We start from the raw sequence: 22,066 nt of genomic DNA, 5'->3' as shown, positions 1-22,066 counted from the left end.
TAGTCCCCGCTGTATATCAACAGCTACTGCAACGAGAAAAAGTACGTATAACGTTATGTAAAGCCCTCCCTCCAGGATGCATTTGTCGATCCTTCTCTTCTCATATCGTGGATATGTCGACACCTCTTGCAATGGAGCTTACATCAGTGAGTTCGAATATAAATATGGATTTACAGCCATCCACACAAATTTTGCACTGCAACGAAATTCTCAACAGGTTCTCACCTAGCATTTCCCAGGAAGAACGGCAGGTTTCCCGTGTAGCACTGACTGTCCTAGATCAATTGAGATCAGAATATAACCATGTGCTAAAGAACTTCTTGTCATGCATAATTGTAATCAATTCACAATGTATGCCCAAATGTCGCCCATCTGTTTTCCTGGTCCAATGAACACACCAAACTTACTTCAATCGACCTAGAATTAGGAAGGGTCAAATTCAATAGAATCCCTTGCCCTCTTATATAATCATTATCTATCCATATCCTAACCCATATATTTGTCATGTAATTCCTTTGTTGTTGTGACCTGCTCGGAACTGCTTATGTAGTCCCTTTGGAAGGTGTCAAACAGCACTTGGTCGTCGATAATGACGAATGACTCCGGGACATAGACCCGGCCGTTCTTGGAACCCTGTAAATCCTGTCATATTAATTACTATACAGTTACAACAACAATAACAGCATATGTCGACATAGTTTCAATCATTTGAAGGTTTTATGTTTTTTCTTCTCGTTTCAGATCCAGACTAGTTTCAATTTAAACTCATTCATTACAAACAAACATTATTCTATTAATTCTTTCTTCATATAATCGCGTCCCAACTTATGTATGCGTATTATAATTTCCTTTATCTAAGATCTCCACTAGTTACAATATAACTATATGGCTTCGTTTACCGAATAGAGCTTCTAGCCATAGATAGTAGATTAATTTCATATTCAGATCCGTAGCTTTATGGGGAATTTATTTCTCCACAATAATCCGTCTTTTTTCTATCTGAAGTTTAACATTTTTATTTGTTCGAATTTACTCAAAACTTGGTCTGAATATTCATCTGAGAAAAATTTTTTATAAGAATTATTTTTTATATATATTTATAATATATTATTTCATATATTATCCTTTTAAATAAATTTATTAATTTCTTTCTATATCCTTTTATTATTAATGTTTTCAGAGTGGTTGCTTTGGAAAGTCAACTATTACGTACTGGATCATTAGGCAGTGACGATGGTCATGATCTCTATATATTGGCTGGTCATGAGGCGAGCTACTAAGGTTGAGAACCGCAACAAATTTAAAAACTATATATTTAAAAATACTTAGAAAAAATTAAGTAAAATATAAAATAAATAAATAAAAAGTAAATTTAAATTAACATGAATGTGATTAATGAACGATCTTTTCGGATCATTTGTACTATATTGTTTATACACATACAATATCAATAATATTAAAATATATATTTTATCTTTTATTTTGAAATGATTTAACAAAATTTATCTAATCTAATTTATTTTTTGTACGTAAATCCTGTTCATCAATATTAAAATAAAGTAACTCTGGCAACTAAGATTTTAACTAATTACATATTAACTGTATTTTTTTTTTAAATTTATTCGAAAAAAAATTAATTCAAAATTATAGTAAATGTTAAATTAAAAAACAATACAATTATCTTTTTTTAATTTATATTTAAAATATTTTGTATATATAATTAGTTAATGATTATTAATACTACTAAGTGTAGTTAATTTAAAATTTTTTATAACATTTTTATTAATTATTCTAATTTGAAGAAAGAAAGAAAAAAACAAATAACGTAAAGAAGAGAACAAAACCACAGAAGCTTACACATATTAAGATAATTATATATTATTTAAATTTAGAACAAAAGTGTTAAGTATTTATACATATATATAAAAAAAAGTCAGTAAAAGGAAAGAGAGCAAGCATTTTTAATGTTAATAAACTAATTCAATTATTATAAAAGTAATTAAATAATTACTTCTTAAAAAATTTTTAAATCAATTAATAATAGTTTTTTGCACGTTTATTTTATTGTACGCAGAGAAAAAGTCTATTTTTAATAATTATAGAGAATAATTAGTATATTTAATAAAGTAGAAAAATAATGAGAAAAATTTATTTAAGTAATTTATAAACAGAAAGTAGTACCAAACACACACACTAATTAATTTACCTACATTTAGCAAGTACCAAGGTACTAAGTACTACTATTTGCAGTCACAAAACTTCAGTATAGGCATTCGTTCGAACAAAAGGAACAGTAAAATAATATTGAACGTATTATATACATATATATATTTATATATATACTTATATATATATTTATTTATATGTAATAAGTTTCTTAGCAATTGTATATGTATTGTATTAATATGAAATAATTATTGAATTAAATAAAAAAAATTAAATGATCTTTAAAAAGTAATTACTTACCGAAAAGTAGTTCTAAAAAATGTTATTTAATTAATAAAAAAAATTGATTTAAATAAACTAAAATGTGAAAATTCTTTATGCTACAATATTAAATGCAATTGTAAATTGTGTGTTTTAAAAACAAAATTAACTATATATTAGATTATTTAATTAATTAATAAATAAATTAATAAATGCCATATAATTATATGACACTACCAAATACTTAAACAACAAATAGAAAGTTTTCTTAAACTAATTTGCTGAATGAGTTATTTATACGAGTATGAGATATTTTTTTAAAGAATCGAAGAAATAGATATATAGCATAAACTAATTCTGTTTCTAGTGGTAAATAAAATAAATCATTCTAAGCACTCTTTCTACATTCATTATCCACTTCACATGAATCAACTATCCAACTATTCAAAAATGGAGTTTTGGAATGAAAACTAATGCAGAAAACTGCATTCATTCCAAAAATGTGATCACATTTTTCCCGAAATTATAATGTAGCCAAAAAAAAAGCATATTTTTCTTAATATCGATGTGTTGAATATATATTGAAATTTATGAATATAATTTAAATTAATAGAATTGATAATAATTGAAAAAAAAAACATTTTTATTTTAAGATGGAATAGTAATCGATTTCAAATAAATAAAAGCCAATCCAAACAAAAAAGATTCAGTAATCCCAGTACTTCACTCTGTTCACTCTGCCAAAATTCTGTTAAGTTCTTAAAATGAATACTCTTGTTAAACAAATATCCCTGGTTAATTGGCACCTCTATTAAACAAACACCCATGTTCAACAGATATCCTTGTTGAATGGATATGCTTGTTAAATGGATGCACTTGCTGAATGCGTATCCTCGTTCAACGGTTGCTTTTGTTGAATGGATATCCTTCTTTTTAATATTCTTATTGAAAGTATGTCGTCGTTGAATAGATACCTTTGTTAAACGGATATCCTTGTCGAACGAATATTCTTATTGAACAAAAGTACTTGTTAAACCGATATCCTTGTTGAACAGTCGTTGTTCTTGTTAAACGGATATTCTTATTGATACCTATTGATTTCTCTTCCCAGGCCGTCCTGATAAGGGCTTTGAAGTGACCATATGTACCATATACTGAAAGAACATAGTGATGGGTATACTTTTAAAACTTCATAAATGAAATAACAAGAGTAATTTAGATTCACTCTTTTCATGAATATTAAACTTTGACAAGAATTTTTTGATTGTATCTTCCCTGTTCTATTCGCTGACAAACTGAAAAAGATATTTTCCAGTCATCTAATATCTAAGTCTTAACTTATACCTAACAGATATTACTTGATAAAAAAAAACAATTTGGAGTGTCCGTCATGATCGTAGTCGAGACATTGGCTTTCAAGCCCATTTTAATTTCACTTTTATATATATATTATATCTTTGTCACACATTTTGTGGGTATTTTTGGGTATTTGATTATTTACTCCCTCCCGACAGACGACGTCCATGGTTTACGGTTTAGTACAGGTTTTTTCTTTAATTTAAGAAATAGGTCTTTCATCTATGCTCATCAAACCCAAGAATTTAATAATAAATACTTATCTCTAATTCATAGCCTTCTTTTAATTAACATATATATTATTAATATATATTATATAATATAATATATATTATATTTTAATATAAAGTTTCTCAACGGCGTAATTAGTCAATGTTAAAAAATACACAATTTTTTAAATAAGTTTTCAAAAACATGATCTTCAGGATGACTTTTTAAAATTATAAGTTCAAATTTATAACTATAAAAAAATAGCTAAATAATATAATAAAATTATTTCCCAGGGAAACTGATCATTATAGTATTATCGATCAATTGAATATGGATATAATTTTACACCGTAAATATTTTTAAACTTCACACCTTTTTTTAGTTTCAAAGAGTTATTATAGAATTGGCTATTATAAAATATTTAAAGTATTAAAATTGAATCTTAAATATTATAAAACCTTACATTCAATAATTATTATTTCATTGCATTTAAAGAAAAAAACTAAACGGAACAGTATTAATTTTTTAAAAATCACCGAAAAAATAGTAAAAACAAAATTTAAATACATGATCACGACATGTTATTTATTTATTTAGCACAAAATAAATATTTAATAACAAATTAGCAAACAATTCTCTACTGAAAAGTATTTAGTGAAATACGAAAAATATTTTCATCATAGAACATAAATAATTATTATGTGACAGAAAAAAAAAATATATATAGGTATATAAGTAATTGTTGATTTATTTAAGATATATAAATTGAATTTAAGTATTACTAAAATTCAAATATAAATGAATACTAAAAGTAATTAATTATGTGTTTTAATTTTTAAATGAAATGGAAGTTAAGCGATAATTTTCCTTTATCTTTTTCATAAAGAACGAATACATTTAGAATATAAAGTTAATGTGTTACTCAATGACGTAGTCAGAAAAATTTAGGTAATACAATTATATAGTAATAATTTTATTTAACCATTTTATTTATTTTAAAAGTTCTAATATAAACAAATAATAATAATTGAAAATTAAATTCAGTTACAAGGCATTTTTAACTCACCATTTTTGGTGAGATAAATATGCTGTATTATCAGTGTTGGAAAAGAGTTTTCGTGTATAAGTTTTTTTATTATAAGACAATACATTAGGTTTTGACTTTTTCAAATGCTTTTTTATTTTGAAATATATATTAATTTCTGGTCATTTTGTTTTTTATAACAAATAAAGCATATAATTTGGTTTTATTTATTCTATAAACATAACAATTCTTTACATTTATAAGTTAATTCATTGCATGAATTAATGTTTTATATTTGCAATCTAGCTGATTTCATATACAAACTAATTAGAGTTTTTGGCACTATAGTATCCTAGATGTTGTTGTTTGAATAAATATTTTGATAAAATCTTGTTTTTCGATTAACTTAATTGACTACATTACACGTCAATATATTGGGTTTTAAAGTTATATTATATTATATATATTATTATAAAAGTTGAAAACCAAGTAATCATTTAGAATAAATTAATATCAAGTGTATGTATACTTGCGTTTAAAATGACATGATATTCTTTTATATAAAAGAATCAATACATAAAAAAACAGAATTGTATTACAAATGAAATATGTTTGGTTAACTAAATTAATTAAATTATAATGCACGCCATAACTACATCTCATTATTTAAGAGTCATAGCAGATTAGATTGTCATTAGAAAAAGCACTCCTTGATAAGCTTACTACAATGAACTTAATCTCTAGAGAATATCTAAGCAGTTAGTACATTTTTTTCTTTTAAATGTCGAATAAAAGATAAAGTAGTGATGAAAAGTCAGCAGTCATTTTTTCTAGTATTAATTTGCTTTGTTGTCTGTTTCTAATTAATATTATATAATATTCAAACTATGCTAATTCGCTAGCTAACATTGAAAAAACAAAATCTTGCAGCTTTAAAATATGTATATATGTATTTTATTTAGTCTATACAATCTGAATGATGAATTAATTAAAAAAACATTTGTGAAGTATGATATGCAAATATTGAGACATGCAATTCTAGTAATTAAAAATAAATTAATTCAATATAGCAAAATATTAAAATAGAAATTTTCTTAATTTTAACCAATTTTTTAAATATATGCTTTTACAACACTAAATGGTTCGTAACTAAACTAAACTCTCCACTTTGCCCTACATATGTTTTGAGTGATGCCACTTTTAGTAAAAGCCGAATAGAAAATAAGGAATAAAAAACAAAAAAGGTTGTTGAAGGCCTTTTATCTATGGTGCATTAATTTGACATGAATGTATCATTCATTTCATTACATATATTGTACCAATAGAATAAATTTTCGTGCTTAAGCTTAATTTGGCATCACTGCCTAAATAAGTAAACATAGAAAAAGTAAAAAAAATTTAAACAAATTTGCGGTGGAATTTTATAAATAAGTTTTTTCCATATAATGGTAATGAAAATCACTCTATTTAGACGCAATTATCCTAAATATACGAAATAATAGAATTGTTATATGCTTATATTAATATAAATTTCATTATATTATAAAACAAACTCTTCACAATGTTATTTAAACTGTTTATTCATATGTTAATATATTGGCATACCGTAAGTGAAAGTATTTGCGCGTTTCTTACGCACCTTATCCAGTTGTCACCTGATCCAATATGTAAAAGTATGGCAACGTAAGTATACAAAAGAAAATGTCAAAAACTCAATGACGAAAAATCTTTATTAAAATTTGTTGTTTTGCAGTCTGTTTTCAACTACCGTCGTTTATGGACGTTTGTCGGTCGAATTACGGTGCATAAATATACAGTAATAAATAATTGAAGAACATAAATATATGTTTGTTATGTTATATTTGGATTAAGTTGTGATTATTTTTTATTTGTGATGCAATTATAAAATTACAATTCCCAAATATTATATTTATTAAGTTAAAATTTAAACTTTACTTTTTGTTGTTGTCTGCTCGCTCGCACTTTTGTCATTTATGCGACATGCAAAAATCTTATGACATACGCCTAACTACTCTAACGTTTGTATAGTAAAATTGTGCAAAGTGCTTAAAAAATAAAAACAAAGAAAAAAAACGTAATAGAAAATTGTTAAAACAATTTAATAATAAAAATGTTATCAAAACATATAATTACCTTTAAGTTTTTATCTTTGCCTCTGAAAGCAAAATTGCTAATTAAGTTATTTTTGTTTTACAAACTGGAACGTGACGCATTTCCATTGACAATATGTGACGTCATAGTTTTGTCTGCAGTCATCATGTCATAATAACAAAACAACATCGCGGTGGCTTTTAATTTTGTTATTGTTTTTATTTCTTAACAATAACTATTGAATTGAAATTATTATTTATATATTTTATAATTTAATATATAAAATAAACAAATTCATGTATGCAATAAAAAAAGGTGAACTGAAAATTGCAATAACAAAACAAATAGCATTGGCAACAAATAAGAAGAAGAAAAGGTCAAATGCAAAGAAAAGATTAAGAAGAAAAATTGAAGAAGCGTTCGGTGAGCGGTGTGTGTTGTGCTCTTTGAATAAATAGCGCAGACAACAAAGAACCTTAAAAATAAAAATTCTAAATTTTAAAATCAAGTTATAATTTGAAAATAATAATAAAAAAAAATTAAAGGCAATAATTTTTAGTACAAAATGCAATAAAACAAATGAAATTATATATGTTGCAAAAATTGGCAAAAATTAGTATATTTATTTTTCAAGGTTAAAGACTTATTTGAACTTTTGTTAGTTTTTTTTTTCAGTGTAGTTTTGCATTAAGTGAAAGGATTTTTCCATAATGTGAACAATTTTATGAGTTTAGGCACCCTTTGCTTTATTCAGTGTCATAAACAATATTTGCATATTTCTTTCTTAAAAGTTAAAAATATCTTAAAGTTAATGGAAAGCAAAAAAAAGAATTCAGGAACTTCTTAACTTTCTTATTTTTTAAGGGTTAAATGTGTTTAAACACAAAGGATTTCCACAAAGTCGAGTATTTTTTAGTTCCATTTTATTTTGTTTTTATTCTTTAAGAAATTATTTTAAATGAATGAATAAAATTTTTACAGGTTTTTAATTTCTTAAAACAGCATCGAAATATTCAAAATGTATCCATAATTCATAATATTTTGGAAGTACTGAACTAGTTCGTTCAAATGTTCTGCGTCATCCTTTCGAACTACTTTTTGACGCAAATAATAAAAACAAGACTCGATTACGTTTGCCTAAGCGCGGTAAAATAAAAGCCCAATATGTTACGAATTAAGTTATATAGTCTTATAATGTAGTGGAAGAAGTTGGTCTCAAATTGTGAAGCCTCAGGATTCATAAACATGCTGGTTGCAAAATTTAGTTATAATTCATAAAAGCATAATTCATAAAGCAATAATTAATGACGATCTCGGGATTCAGAATCATCAGCATTCACACGACCTTTTTTACTAATTAAAATCTGTCTTTGATATTTTTGAAGAAACATGCGTATAACAATAAGACAGTGGCATTGCTCCAAGCAGGTTCCTTCAAAAATTTTAATAAATTTGTACTGAAATCCATCAAACTATATTTTTCATTTGTCTGTAGTTGATCTTCACATTAAATTAGCTTATACAATGTTGTTGTTATAGTCCGCAGAGATCAACCTGTATAGTTAATTTTTGGGTGTGGTGAATAGTATATATTCTTCGAACTTGACGACTGTTATTGGAAATATTACTATATATCCATGCTATGTTGGTATGTCGATCGATCAACATAGCATGTATGTATGAAATTTTGTATCGTTATAGGCCAGATAGCACTATTGACTGTTTGTTTGCGATTTATTTAGTGAAATAGATGGTTTCGACTTGAAAGGGTTTTGATCTTAGTGATGTGATAGTACACAGGTGTAGAGGGGATAGTGCGAAAAATGTACATAATAATCTGAAATCTAGGATATTTTCAATATGTTCATAATTTATGTCTAGATTTAAACAACATATAAAGTAGTAATCGTTACGGTTTTGCTTAGTGATCCTTTAGAGGTATGGTATTATGGAGTTCTAGGGATTGCGATTGGCGCCCGGGATATGAGTAGACATTCACTCCCTGTCAGTACGCCACTATTTATTTGGATTGGTTGCTTTTTTTTACTCATATCTTATTTAGTTTTGTATAAGATTAGATTTTTTTTTTAAATGACTTTGATCCCAGAAACTTGCTTTCAATAATATTAATATATATCAAAAATGTATTTGAACTTAAAAATATTAATAAAGTATTTATAAATATGATTTAAAAATACAAAATAAACAGCCACAAAACGTTTTCAAAATTAAAGTACGGAATATATAAAAATTGTTATATAAATATATATATATATATATATATATATATATATATATATATTACTTCATGTATAATCAAACGTATAAATAAAATTTAAAATAAATGCTGTGTTACCCAAAAGTTATAAATATTATTTTTATGTGAAATTAGCTTTATTTAAATAAATGCAAAAAAAAAATAAAATACAAAATATATTTGTATTAATGTTTTATAATATTTTTTTTTTAGCAACTGAATTTATTTATATTCAGTAATAAATAAAATTAAAATGTATGAAAATATATATATATTTAATAATTAAATAAAAAAACAAAAAAAATATTAAACCGAAAAACGAAACAGAAAATATTTGGCAATATAAACTACAAAATTGCAACAGCTGTGATCAAAAATCCAGACTCCGACTGCTACACACCTGCTGCTGCTTAAGGATACCAGTTTTTGAAACTGTAAAGAAACAAACAAAAAGGACATCATCAGGTATAAGCAAATACGAAACAATAAATACCAGCTTGCATATCACAAGCCATTGAGCCCATTTCGAACTCGTAAATCTTAGCCTCGAGTGAAGTAAAGGATCTAAGATAATTTACAGTTCGTGAAAATAGTGCACACATCACAGAATCAGCAGGAATAATACAAATTTAATTTGTATTTAAAGTTCCTGTAATAATTCTGCAAATAATTGTGCTATTTTATTTAGTTACAGTTCAAAGGATCCTTCCTTGTTAATTACAAAGTAAATGGGTAGTGTTTGGAAGCGACTACAGCGCGTTAATAAACGCGCAGCTAAATTTCAGTTCACTGCTTCATATCATGAACTACGCCTCGAGACAACTGCAAAATGGTAAGTGGAAGTTAATTCTGTTTTCTATAATTATATTTTTGATATATATATATAAATATAAATATAATAAATTTCAATTTAAAATAAACAAAAGTTTCAAATTGGAAAAATTCTTCTGTACCATAAGGATATCTCTTTAGAGATATAATTTATTACAAAACCCAGGCAAAATTACTAATAGTGTAATAGGGGATGAATGGTACTCTGTTCAAGACCACCAAACAGGAAAATCAATTTCAGAAAATTACGTAAAAAAAATTACTTTAAGTAGAAAATAAAAGGATATACCGACACAAGACTACAATTTTGCACAGCCTACACTCACAGGAAGATTAACCATTAAATCTGTTAATAGAACATATTTTCAAAGAAAAAACTCTGTTTGCCTTTTTCCCAATACTTGTAAATCCTAACAGAATAGAGTACATTCAGAAATATTGGATAACATAAATATTATCACCACATGTAAAAATCTTTTAAATGCATACAATAAACATATATATACATATGTAAGTATATAATTGTTAATGGCAAAAGATTTAGAAAGAGTTTCTTAAAAAAAATGTCTATAATTTTTATCTTGTTTTACTGGCCATTGTTTTTGTTAATTTTTTTTATTATGATAATACCAACGAACAGTTTCCGGTCATTATTTTAAATTCATAAATGTAGTACTTTTTTTATATATTATTTATATGAGCTCACTGAGGTACTAGTAGTTATACGATAAGTTCTTAAATAAATTGTTGTAATGTTCAAAATTTTTAATGATTCATAGTTCTTGAGATTTGTTTTAATATTTGCTATATATACGATTGTATTTGAAGAAAGCTTTCTAATATAGAACCGTCAGAACCGCTATCTAAAGTCATATGTTATGATTCAATTTCCTAAGTTCATAGTTTGCCTATACTTTAGCCAAATGCGGATACATCTAACAGTTTCTTTATCAATGATTATTAATATGATTAAAATTTTTAATGACTTATATAAATTATACATAACGTATATTAAGTATATGTTATTATGCATACGAATAAATTGTATTATAAATAATTGTACTATATTAGTATTATAAATAATTTATTATACTCCACGACTTCGGAAGTAAACTGTTTCAAATAAAATTCTCATTTGCTTTAAATTTCTTGTAGTCAATGCCAGTAGCAGATTTAGTAGTTACATCAATATATTTTATCTGTTTAGATAACTTATGATATTTATTTTTATTATTTATATCACCCATCTCATCAAATCAGGAAGTTTAAAATGGAAGAATTTTTAATGTATTTAATTAATTTGTGATTGTATCACCCATGAAACCAATATGAAGTGTAGGAATTGAACAATCTGCAAAAATTCCAAGATTAAACGAATTATATAGAAGAAGTAAATTCTCTTTATCTGTACTGGTACTGGTAGAAGTAATAACAAGACATTATTTAATAAGGATATATAACAAAAGTCAAATTTTGGTCAAAACTGTGATAAAAAGAAGGATGAGCAGAGTATAGTGTATATATCATAGTATATATCATTGTATAAATCATAGTATATATCATAGTATATATCATAGTATATATCATACCTTATCAATTTTGCGCTCTTACAGAACAGATATTCTATCAAAATTATTTAACAAGTACAAGTAATAATGGAACGTAAGAACACATGTTTAAAGACGTATGTAATAATTCCAAAATTTTGTCGCAGCAACAAACATGAAAGGAAAGAGAGGAATCTATGCTGTCTGTCTATCTATTGGCAAGAGTCATTAACGAAACAGTAGTTTCCAATATATAAAGAATGCAGATGATCCACTGTCAGTGGTATTAGAATTGGTCAGATTATTACCTTAGTGTGATTGTATTAAGATGATTGATTAACAAGTTAGTGATTCTTTAAACGGATAGCAATTTTTCCTAAATACTTGTTTGCCTTGACTCAATATACTTCATACAATTTGCAATTATCCATTCAATATTTTCTATCAAAATGATTATTTTTTTCTATCATAATGATGGAGTTTTTCGAAATTATGACAATAAACATTGTGGTTCTTGTTAGGTCAAATTTAATCCGTTCATTAAGTTAATTTAGAAAAAATATTTGTTTGAGCAACATCTGTAGAATATTTTTGATAGGGTGGAATTCTTTAGCTCAATAGATAAAATTTTCTTAAGACAACTACAGACACGAACAATCAAGCAATTTCTTGAGGCAGTACTACTTTTTTCTTCATTCAAATGGAGTGATTCATTTAAAATGTTGAAATAAGGTCTCATAGAAATCACAATTGATAATTTTTTTCGATTAAAGGTAATCAATATTATTATTATATCTCATGTATCATAATAAATTTTGGTTTTTTCCTTTCTTAATAAATTCATAGTTTTTTTTCTTTCCTTTGGGCATGGTTCTCTCAGTATAATCCTAATTTTTATTATTTCTTTGTATCGTGTGTGTAGGTATAGATCAATATATCTTTATTAGTAATAAATGGATGCAAAATTCTGCGTCTAGATTTTGTTAAAAAATCTCCAAAGAATTTCAACACAATCATTATAGGAAAAATCACTAATCTGGCCGAGAGTTTTTTATGTCCAATTGTTTGTGAAAAAGGTAAATACCTATATAATATGCCCGTTTTCTCAACAATTGCACTTGTCGATTAGTCAAAACAATATCGATGATTAATCATATTTGCATATTTCGAATGAAGGGCAACATTCAGTTATTCAGCTTCAATACAGTCTCAAAAGGTATTGGTCGGTATATCTTTGATATAAAGAGGATATTCAGTTTGTTTAAGTAAAAAGAGATATGGAAGACATATTGAGTCTTATATTTACCAAAAATCACCTGATTAACTTACTTCTAACAAGTAAGACTACATAAAAGATTGCCTTAATACTTGTCATAAAAGTGGCTTTCAAGTTCTAAATACTTTTTAAGCAGTGGGTGTATTAAGATTAGATACTACTTGTAGAAGTTTTGTGCTATCCATATATGAAGAAATTTGAATGACGACATATTTTAGGCATTTAAAATGTAAAAATTGCTCCCAAGTTACAAAACTTCGAATATGAAACACATTTTTGTCTAAAATTTTAACTTCATACCATAAATTTTCAAATATGTAAAAGTTTATTAGATTTTATCATGTAAATAAAATGATTTATAGACGTTTCTGATGCATTGCAAATAGAATTTTCTCAGTTTGTTTACATATGTCCAACTACCAAAAATAGCAACAAAAATGGGTAAACATTGCAATAAAAAAAATATGTGAACAAGCACAGAATCCAAACAAAGCTAAACGTTTCGATACATCAAGAATAATAAGAAAATTGATGACGTCATTCATAAATTATTTAAACAATTTTATATACAATATTATATTTGTTGGTGTTTACATTTATTAAAAAAAAGCATTTTTGGATTTATGAGATAAGCTTTTGCGACTTAATGAATTTTTCTCATCATCGCAATTAAACGGCGATATTCTGTACTCTTCACTGCAAAAGGCAAGAAACACAAAACGAATTTGTATCTTTAGTGGAAGCAATGACGGCAGGCCTCTTAAGCTCATTAAGATAAGTGTATTAAAAAGGTCTATTTATATATATATGTATATATTATTAGAAATAAAATTGTAGCTGTCAAAAATAAACGATTCTACTTAATTAAAACGTAAATTAATTTTTGTTTGGCAAAGTATGAAGAAAATGCTATAATGAGTTAAAAAGGTTTAAGCAAACGAAGTGTTGAATATTAATAGCTAGAAGTATATTAATCTTTATTAATCTTATTAAATCAAAAAAGTTACATTTGTGTGTCCATATATTAATAACAACAAAAGGAATAATATTCTTAAATTTTTATTTAATTTTTCAAACTACTTTAAAGTTTATATACACAGTTTTCTTATACAGACCTCACAAGACTGATACCATCAAAATTTCTTAGTCTAGCCACATCTACCTGACTGACAAGTTCAGAGTTAATACGCTTGATATTTCGCTATAACTTGATTAATAATTTGTATAATACTTTGTGTAGGTCGTTAGAAAAAATAAATAATATGGAATAAATAGTTAACATTGAACTCTGTTGTAAATGTGTCTTTGCGAGACTCATCGAAGAGGATCAGAGGAAAAACGTCCTCCAATTAAAGAGTTACTAACTTGTTAATCAGTCATCGTAATGTAGTTAGTGTATGTTAAGTGACAGTTGTCTACCTTTGTCACTCTAAGATCATTTACTAACTAAATATAATACCACTGATATTTTCCTTCTGGATTATTTGCCTTCTTTTCTATATTGGAAACTCTTATTTCGTCAATGAAACTTGCCAATTCACTTTGAAATATTAACAAAGCTCATATATGAATCTCATATATGAATCTCATATATGAATCTCATATATGACAGATAGCATAAATTCACCCCCTTTCGCTAATCGCAGCTTCGACAAAAGTCTGGAGTTTATAAATTTAGGCTCATCGAAGAGGAACAAGGCCACCGAAATGCACAGTTTTATTATTTTGATCAATTTTAATGGTCATACACGCTACACTAAACAGATTAGAGAATTCAACATTATATAAACATGTTAAAAATTATCCGAAGGAATCAGCAAAGTACATTAAGACTGAAAAGTTTTCGGAAATTCTCATTTAAAATTCGCGCGCTGTATATTTTTCGATATTTTAAGTTTATGTAGTTTGGCAGCACTGTCCTTAATTACTATGCCAAAAATGAGCGCGATCTGTCAGACAGTTCGTTTACGGCAGCTGTTGAAACCAGTTCACCTCAGTAGTGCGTTGCGAAATGTCTTCGACGGTCGTACGACCGTCCTGAAAGGCTTTGTACCACTCATAAACTTGAGTTTTCGATAAAACTGATTCCCCATAAGCCTTTTGTAGCATTCGCAACGATTCTGCACACGAAATTTCGTTCGAAACACAAAATTTGATGCAAACTCTTTGTTCCAATATTTTTTTCCATTGTTTTTTTCGCAACGCACTACTGAGGTGAACTGGTTTCAACAGCTGCCGTAAACGAACTGTCTGACAGATCGCGCTAATTTTTGGCATAGTAATTGTCCTTAATTGCTGCCAAACTACATAAACTTAAAATATCGAAAAATATACAGCGCGCGAATTTTAAATGAGAATTTCCGAAAACTTTTCGGTCTTAATGTATATTAGCTATTGATAATAATGCGTGGTCATTCCAATATCAGCCAAAAACAAAATGTTAGAGATAAATATAAACAAATTAGCATATATTATAATCACAGTGACTATAGTTTCTTTTAATTATTTCTTTCAATTAGTGTTTTTGAGTTATGATGTCATTCTGGAGATTAGACGCAAAATTACCATTATCAGTAGGTAGTCCTATGAGCTCAGTAGGCAATTGGAATATAGAGCACTCTTCTCTAACTAAAATCTACGCTCTATATCTCGTTTAGCCTACCTGCGCTTCTGTATGGCGCAAACGCATGGAAGTTATCACAGAATGATGATAGTACACATCCAGCAGCTAAGCTGGCTTATAGATGACAATGCTCTAACAAAAGAGGTTTTTGAAGTGGAAGTTGGAGGAGAAGACCTATAGGTAGATCGTGTCTACGATTCAATGATGAAGTTAGGAGATAAATGTTGGGTTAGGATGAAACCTACCTGACACATTGGAATGTGTGAACACTAAAACGCCTTTAAATATATATTTAATATATATTTTAATATATATTTAAAACGCCTATAAATATATATTTTTATATATATTCTTTTTTTATTGTTATTTTTTTATTTATTTTTTGTATTTTCATATTAATTCTTTTTTATTGTTATTTTTTTATTTATTTTTTGTATTTTTATATTTATTCTTTTATTTTTTATTTTATTTTTCCATTTTTTCCATATCTTTTCTGAAGAATGAAATGTTTTTTTATACGCTATTAAGTTCAGAATATGAATGACAATATGCATACAGAAATTAATTATGTTAATTATAAATTAAAATAATTATTAATAGCTCTATTTTATAATTGTGATAATTTAATTACGAAATAAATAAAAAACTCTGCTGATTGCGCTTCTGTGCGGTTAAATTGAACAGAAAATATTATTTTATATTTCAAGCAAGTACACAATGTATCTGAAGAATATCTATTAGAATATCTATCTATGTGGTTGGAAAAACAAAATTAGAGTAACCACAACAGAAGATTTGCCAATAGTAAATTTGATCTGTCTTAACATTGTTCCGCAGTTGCTCAGTTCAGTTGTGATTGTTTTCATCAGTTGAAGTCTCATCTGTACTCAGGCATGAATGCAATTCAAAGAATACTCGGGCGACCTCACATCTTTTGCGTAAGACAGTGCAAATTTTTCTGTGTTCAGATGTTGTTTTGAGATACAATATGAGCTGTTAATTACATGTAAATTATTGTTGTTATTTTTTGTTTTTGTATCTGCTGAATACTGCTAAATTTGATCGTAAATTGCTGTTATTTACTGTTTTATATTGATCAATATATTTCGTTATTTAGCGAGTTGGACTTTACGCCGTATGTGGTCATGTGTGTTTTTCTGAGGTTAAATTTTTACGGCATTATTATTTTATTATTTTATGTAACTGGAAACGATGTTACAAAAAACCACTTATAATTTTTTAAATAAAATTCAATATTAAAGGTTAGCATATAAGCCTAAATGCAATAGAAGACAATTTTGATTTAAGTGCTAATCTAAAATATCATACAAGATTATTTATGTTTGTAGGTCATTTGTGTAAGGAAGTAAAAATGTATAAGTTCATATAAATAAATAAAGAAAGGTCTTAACACATTTATAGATTTGTTGCAAAAATATGTTTGTTCAGCTTGTTTAAGAGGTGTGAATTATTAGAAGCTATGAATCTGAATAACAGACAACTGTATAATAATTTATTGAATTCATGTATTATATTTTATTTAATTGAACTATAATAAAATTTACATCCGCTCGAATAACATGGTAAGAGACCTTAGAATAGATCCGGGCAAACAATACATAAGAGACAGAGCCTTGAAACTATATGCGAAAATCGACGTGCAGCCTTACTTATATATAGCTCATCATTTTATACCATAGATCATCCGAAGTTATTGCAATTTTGCTTACATAGTTTATATAGCTTATCATTCTATAGATCTTCCGAAGAATCTCTTGAATGCTCTTAATTTCTTCTCGTCATTATTATTTATAGACCAATATTCTGCACCGATACAAGAGAACAGGTGTGGTAACAGACTAATAGATAGTTTAGTTTATTAGTTTGATTTTAAATTAGTTGGAAAAAATGAACAACAATAATATATATATATATATATCAATTAGTGTTTTTACTCTAAAATCTTTATTAAAAAGTAGATCTCTTATCGCTTATCATACAAACAAGCGGGGTTTGTCTGATGGAGTAGAATGTCATCTTTGCCGGAAAGTGGATGACTTTTTGTAATATTCTCTATGCGTTTAGATTTTAACTGAATTTTTATTTAATATCAATTAATAACATAGCTATGATATGTAATTTTTAAACTAATAATGCTTCTTATATTAGATAGTGTGCTATAATTATAAACAATGTTTTTTTTGGGACTGACTATCTATTTTTTGTGATTATCTAGCTTTGATAGGAGTCAAAAGAAAAATAATGAAGTTAGAGATTTGGTTCCTATTAGATATTAGACAATTGCTAACGAGAGACATTATAGGCTGTATTCGAAAGGTTGAATTTCTTCTGTTCGATTAAAGTGAGACGTTAAAACAAAAAAATCTAGAATGGTAGCGCTCCTCTCTACTGAAGACCATATCTGTGTTATGTTCTGTTCAATCATTTTAAGTATTCTACTTCATAATATATTATATTATATATTATTATATATATCAGATATTTTATATATTATACATAATATTTTATCGATTATATATTATCAGTTATGTGTTGTATTTTATATATTATATTTAATATCATATACTTTATATTTAATGTATTATATTTTATATAAATATTTATGTTTCATGTATTATATATTATATTTTATGTATAATATATTGTATAATATATCGTTATTACTTCAAATACTATAATTTATTGTTTGTTCTGTTTTTTTTCACCATTTGTTAAAACTAGTTTCCTTCTGTGGTGCGACATTCAAGTATTATTATTATTAGATATATTAGTTTATCTTTCTTTTAAAATAAAACAACAATTAATTTGTGTGCTTGATAAAATTGTATAAATTCTGATTTGAAATTAAATGTGAAATGCGTAGATTTTTCATTTTGAAATGCCGACCGATTTGCTTGACCCTGTCTCAAAATTTATTTTGCGCATTTGTGCAAAAATTTTATAAAATAATTAAAAACAATATAAAAAGTCTAGAAAATTCAGTTGCATTTCTGTTTTTTTGTTATAATATTAAAATATTGTCTATCTATGACATTGAATTTTGTGTCTTAAATATGCAAAAAGCGAATACATATTCTTCCCAATTTTCTTAGAAAAAACCGCGCCATAGGAGAGTACAAAAGGTAGAGAAATGGAAACACGTGAGGATCGAAACTCATTCAAATTTCTTAAATAGATCGCAAATAATCTGTTCTCTACATAATTTATGGTTTTTTGTTTTCTTAAAATTCGTATCTCAATTTAGTTTCGGCATTCTAAATTGTATCTTCTTCCATCTGATTCTTTTGTATATAGAACGTTTTTCACGCCTTCGTTTAAGCGAAAACTAATGTCTTGGGGTTTCGCAAACTGTTATTTTATTTTTATGTATTTTTGGTTCTCAAGGTGACAAAAATATTTCTGTATTTCCTTTGGTATTTTGCGAATTTTTTAGCCCAAACAAACAAAACAATTTCTATTCTTTTTGGTTACATAAAAAGTATCTATAACATTTGCAGTAGTTGATGTCATCACGTTTGTTGATTCAATTTAAATGAATTAAAACCACGCAATTTGACTTCGTCTTTTGCAAATTCACCGCACAAAGTTCTCAAATATATTTTTAAATTATTTATTTATTCATTAATTTTTATTTTGTTTGTGTACTAAAAATATCACAAAAAAATTAACTGATAAAAATTTTATATATGAGTTGTTTTCTAAAAACAATTCAATTTATGCTTCATTTTTATTAAAATTTATTGATTTGCTATAAACAAGTATCTATGTTTTGATTCAGTAGTACGCACTTCATACCATGGACTATGGTTCCCTCTAATATCATTGATGCAAATATTCAACCCTTACATTTGTATATGTTCCTTTTAGTGGAAACCAGTCAATAACCCTGGGGAGTCCTTTCAACTCATCGTTTGTCATTTGTGTTATGGTTACGATATCATAAAATATTGGAAGGATTCACATTAACTAACATCACAAAACTGTCATTGGCTTATAATATTTTTTATGACACATGTGTGGTCAGTCACATTCTGTCTCTATGTAATGTTCAAGTCATTACTTTTGTTAGTTAAAAATAGTACAATTTAATTATAAATATATATATATAAATGCATATATATTTGTACGTAGAGTGTGTGAAATCAATTACGGCACTTATTTATATTTATAGTACTTTATAAACCTAAACATATCACAGTACTTATGTATTTTCGCTTTTGTGCACAACGTTTCATAATGGGTCCCATTATCCCATTAAAATTATCTACTATTTATATTGTCAAAATTAATGTGGACGAACTTTAAAGTAGCCACTGATGTATCGGATTAAATGAACTGCCTATTTTAAAGAACCTAATTTGGATGAAAAATAAAAATTGATGACCATATATATAAGTTATCATTTTATATATATAAATGATGAATATATATAAAAGACAAGTTGATGTTGGAGAGTGTAATTACCACTCTACTTCAGTTAAATAAATTGAAAAAGATTAATAGATTCTAAAGAAGGAGAAAGCGGATACTGTATTATCAGCCAAAAAGGCCGTTGTTATTGTTTTTGGTATGGCTAAGACGTGTTTTTCAATGACTCTCGGTACACACTCTCTATGTTGTTATGCTTCAAGTTCGTATAAGATAATGAACATCGTTTAAAAAGTATTTTGAGTAGTAGGGAATACATTGTGGCCAGAATACTAGAGCATTCAAGGTAACTGTATGGAAGATGAATTTGGCAGACAAGTTCTCTCGTCCTGAAATAATATAGTAGATACACCCCTTGTTTTAAGCTAGTTAAAATTAAAAATCTGTTGAAAGACCTATTGAAACACAAGTGGAAGAACATCTTTACGTACAATTCTTTATGTACAATATGGTCAGTAGTGAACAGTAAAAACATAAAATATCTAAGTCGGCTTAGTAGTGGGATCTTGTTGGGGCTGATAACAGCTCATTGTCTTTATAAACAGACACAGTGCTACAATCAGAATTTCCTCAAATAACTTTTGCAAGAGCTGCTATGATTAGGAGGAAGAGGAAACGATTTAGCACTAAAGTATGAGTACTTTAGGGACAGTATTCCTGGATCATTTGAGCGTAATTTGGTTTTAACTTCCATTTTGGATGTTTACCGGTGATCACCCGGTCTCAACATGTACATTTACTCTCGTAAACCGCATGTCGCCTACAGGTGAGTTAGTTTGTCTTCCACATTTTAGCTTTGATAAATTGAATCTTGTCGAGAATCCCTAGGTAAAACATGTCGTGTGCCCACCCATGAGCATGTAGATCGGTAATGTTCTTGCGGAGTGACCCTCCGGTAGACATGCGGTCTTTAACGTGTTAAAATACTAGAGTAAACTATACAATATTTATGCATAAATTAAAGGGCTTAAAGTCTATTTTTTTTTTCATTATTCATTATCCTTTGCCGGGTGCCATTTGCAAAACTTTTGATTTGTGCTTTAGTTCCTTATAATCATACCGCTGTTAAAATCTTATCTAGTCGTTTCATATTGCGTTAATTCCATATTTAATTAAACATTTTTCTTCTACTGTGGGTAAACTGTGTTTAATTAGAAGTACTTAGCTAACCATTTACTTAAACTTCTGCTGTAATAAGCTGGATTATAATTCTCTTATTAACAGAACATTGTTGTTGTTGTGGGTATATCTATGTCAGCACATGCATACTAATCCTTTCAACACTTAATTAGATTAAACTACTCGTCAGGCACTTTCACAGCTCTTCTGAAGGAGCACTCCCAATTGTGATAGTTAATTTAATTTTTCTTGATTTTCTTTTGTCAACAGCTAGTACAGTATGTGTCATAATTGTTCACAGCACCGCCGCTGTGATGGCTTTATCAACACCTGCACCATTTCTAATATAGTATCCCACCAATTCCAGATGCCTCCGAGTCGATGCTCTAAATGCGGTTAAAAGTTCACTTGTGGCGGAGGTGAACGAAGTGTGAACGAAAATTTACCGGAAAAACTGTTTTTTTCTTGTTGCCTGAAAATAAAATTAATTTTCCAGCAATTTGCTGCATTGAATAACTACAAGCAACAGCAACAGCAACAACAATAGTAGCAGCAACTGTAATTTAATTCTTGTCTTGTTGCTGCAATTTGTGAAGCGTGTTTAGTGTGAAGCAGACGTCAACTTGTCTGTTGCAGTCTGTCTACCAAATTTGCTTATGGGAATATTTTATTTGCGCAGAATGCAATGCAGATTTGTTGCTGCTGCCAGCGGGCTTGAATATAGTTTGTTTTGCGGAGGTGTAGATTGAATTTTGCTCTACAATTTTCTTGTTTTTCATGCATGAAAAATATATAGAGTTCATACAAAGCGGATGTATTCGTAGAACAAGATTAT

General features: G+C 27.3%; 2 protein-coding genes across 12 annotated transcripts in view; both read left to right on the top strand.

Annotated features, from left to right (window-relative positions):
* The window catches only part of LOC119673809 (mitogen-activated protein kinase kinase kinase kinase 5), an 88,008-nt gene extending 86,570 nt beyond the window's left edge, over positions 1–1,438 (top strand). For 6 of the 7 annotated variants that reach the window (XM_038084873.1, XM_038084874.1, XM_038084870.1 and 3 more), the window contains one exon: positions 1,181–1,438. In XM_038084873.1, coding sequence (XP_037940801.1) covers positions 1,181–1,280 — 100 coding nt within the window. In that variant the 3' untranslated portion in view covers positions 1,281–1,438. The remainder of the gene's footprint in view (positions 1–1,180) is intronic. The other variant, XM_038084869.1, reaches the window with a different exon arrangement.
* An 8,231-nt stretch (positions 1,439–9,669) lies between these two features.
* Positions 9,670–22,066, top strand: part of LOC119675263 (EH domain-binding protein 1-like) — a 50,668-nt gene continuing 38,271 nt past the window's right edge. For 3 of the 5 annotated variants that reach the window (XM_038086452.1, XM_038086453.1, XM_038086448.1), the window contains exon 1: positions 9,670–10,218. In XM_038086452.1, the coding sequence (XP_037942380.1) occupies positions 10,115–10,218 (104 nt within the window). In that variant the 5' untranslated portion in view covers positions 9,670–10,114. The remainder of the gene's footprint in view (positions 10,219–22,066) is intronic. The other 2 variants (XM_038086449.1, XM_038086451.1) reach the window with 2 other exon arrangements.

This window comes from Teleopsis dalmanni, chromosome 2, assembly GCF_002237135.1.
Source record: "Teleopsis dalmanni isolate 2A chromosome 2, ASM223713v2, whole genome shotgun sequence".
NCBI lineage: Eukaryota > Metazoa > Arthropoda > Insecta > Diptera > Diopsidae > Teleopsis > Teleopsis dalmanni.
This window is presented reverse-complemented; position numbering and strand designations above follow the sequence as displayed.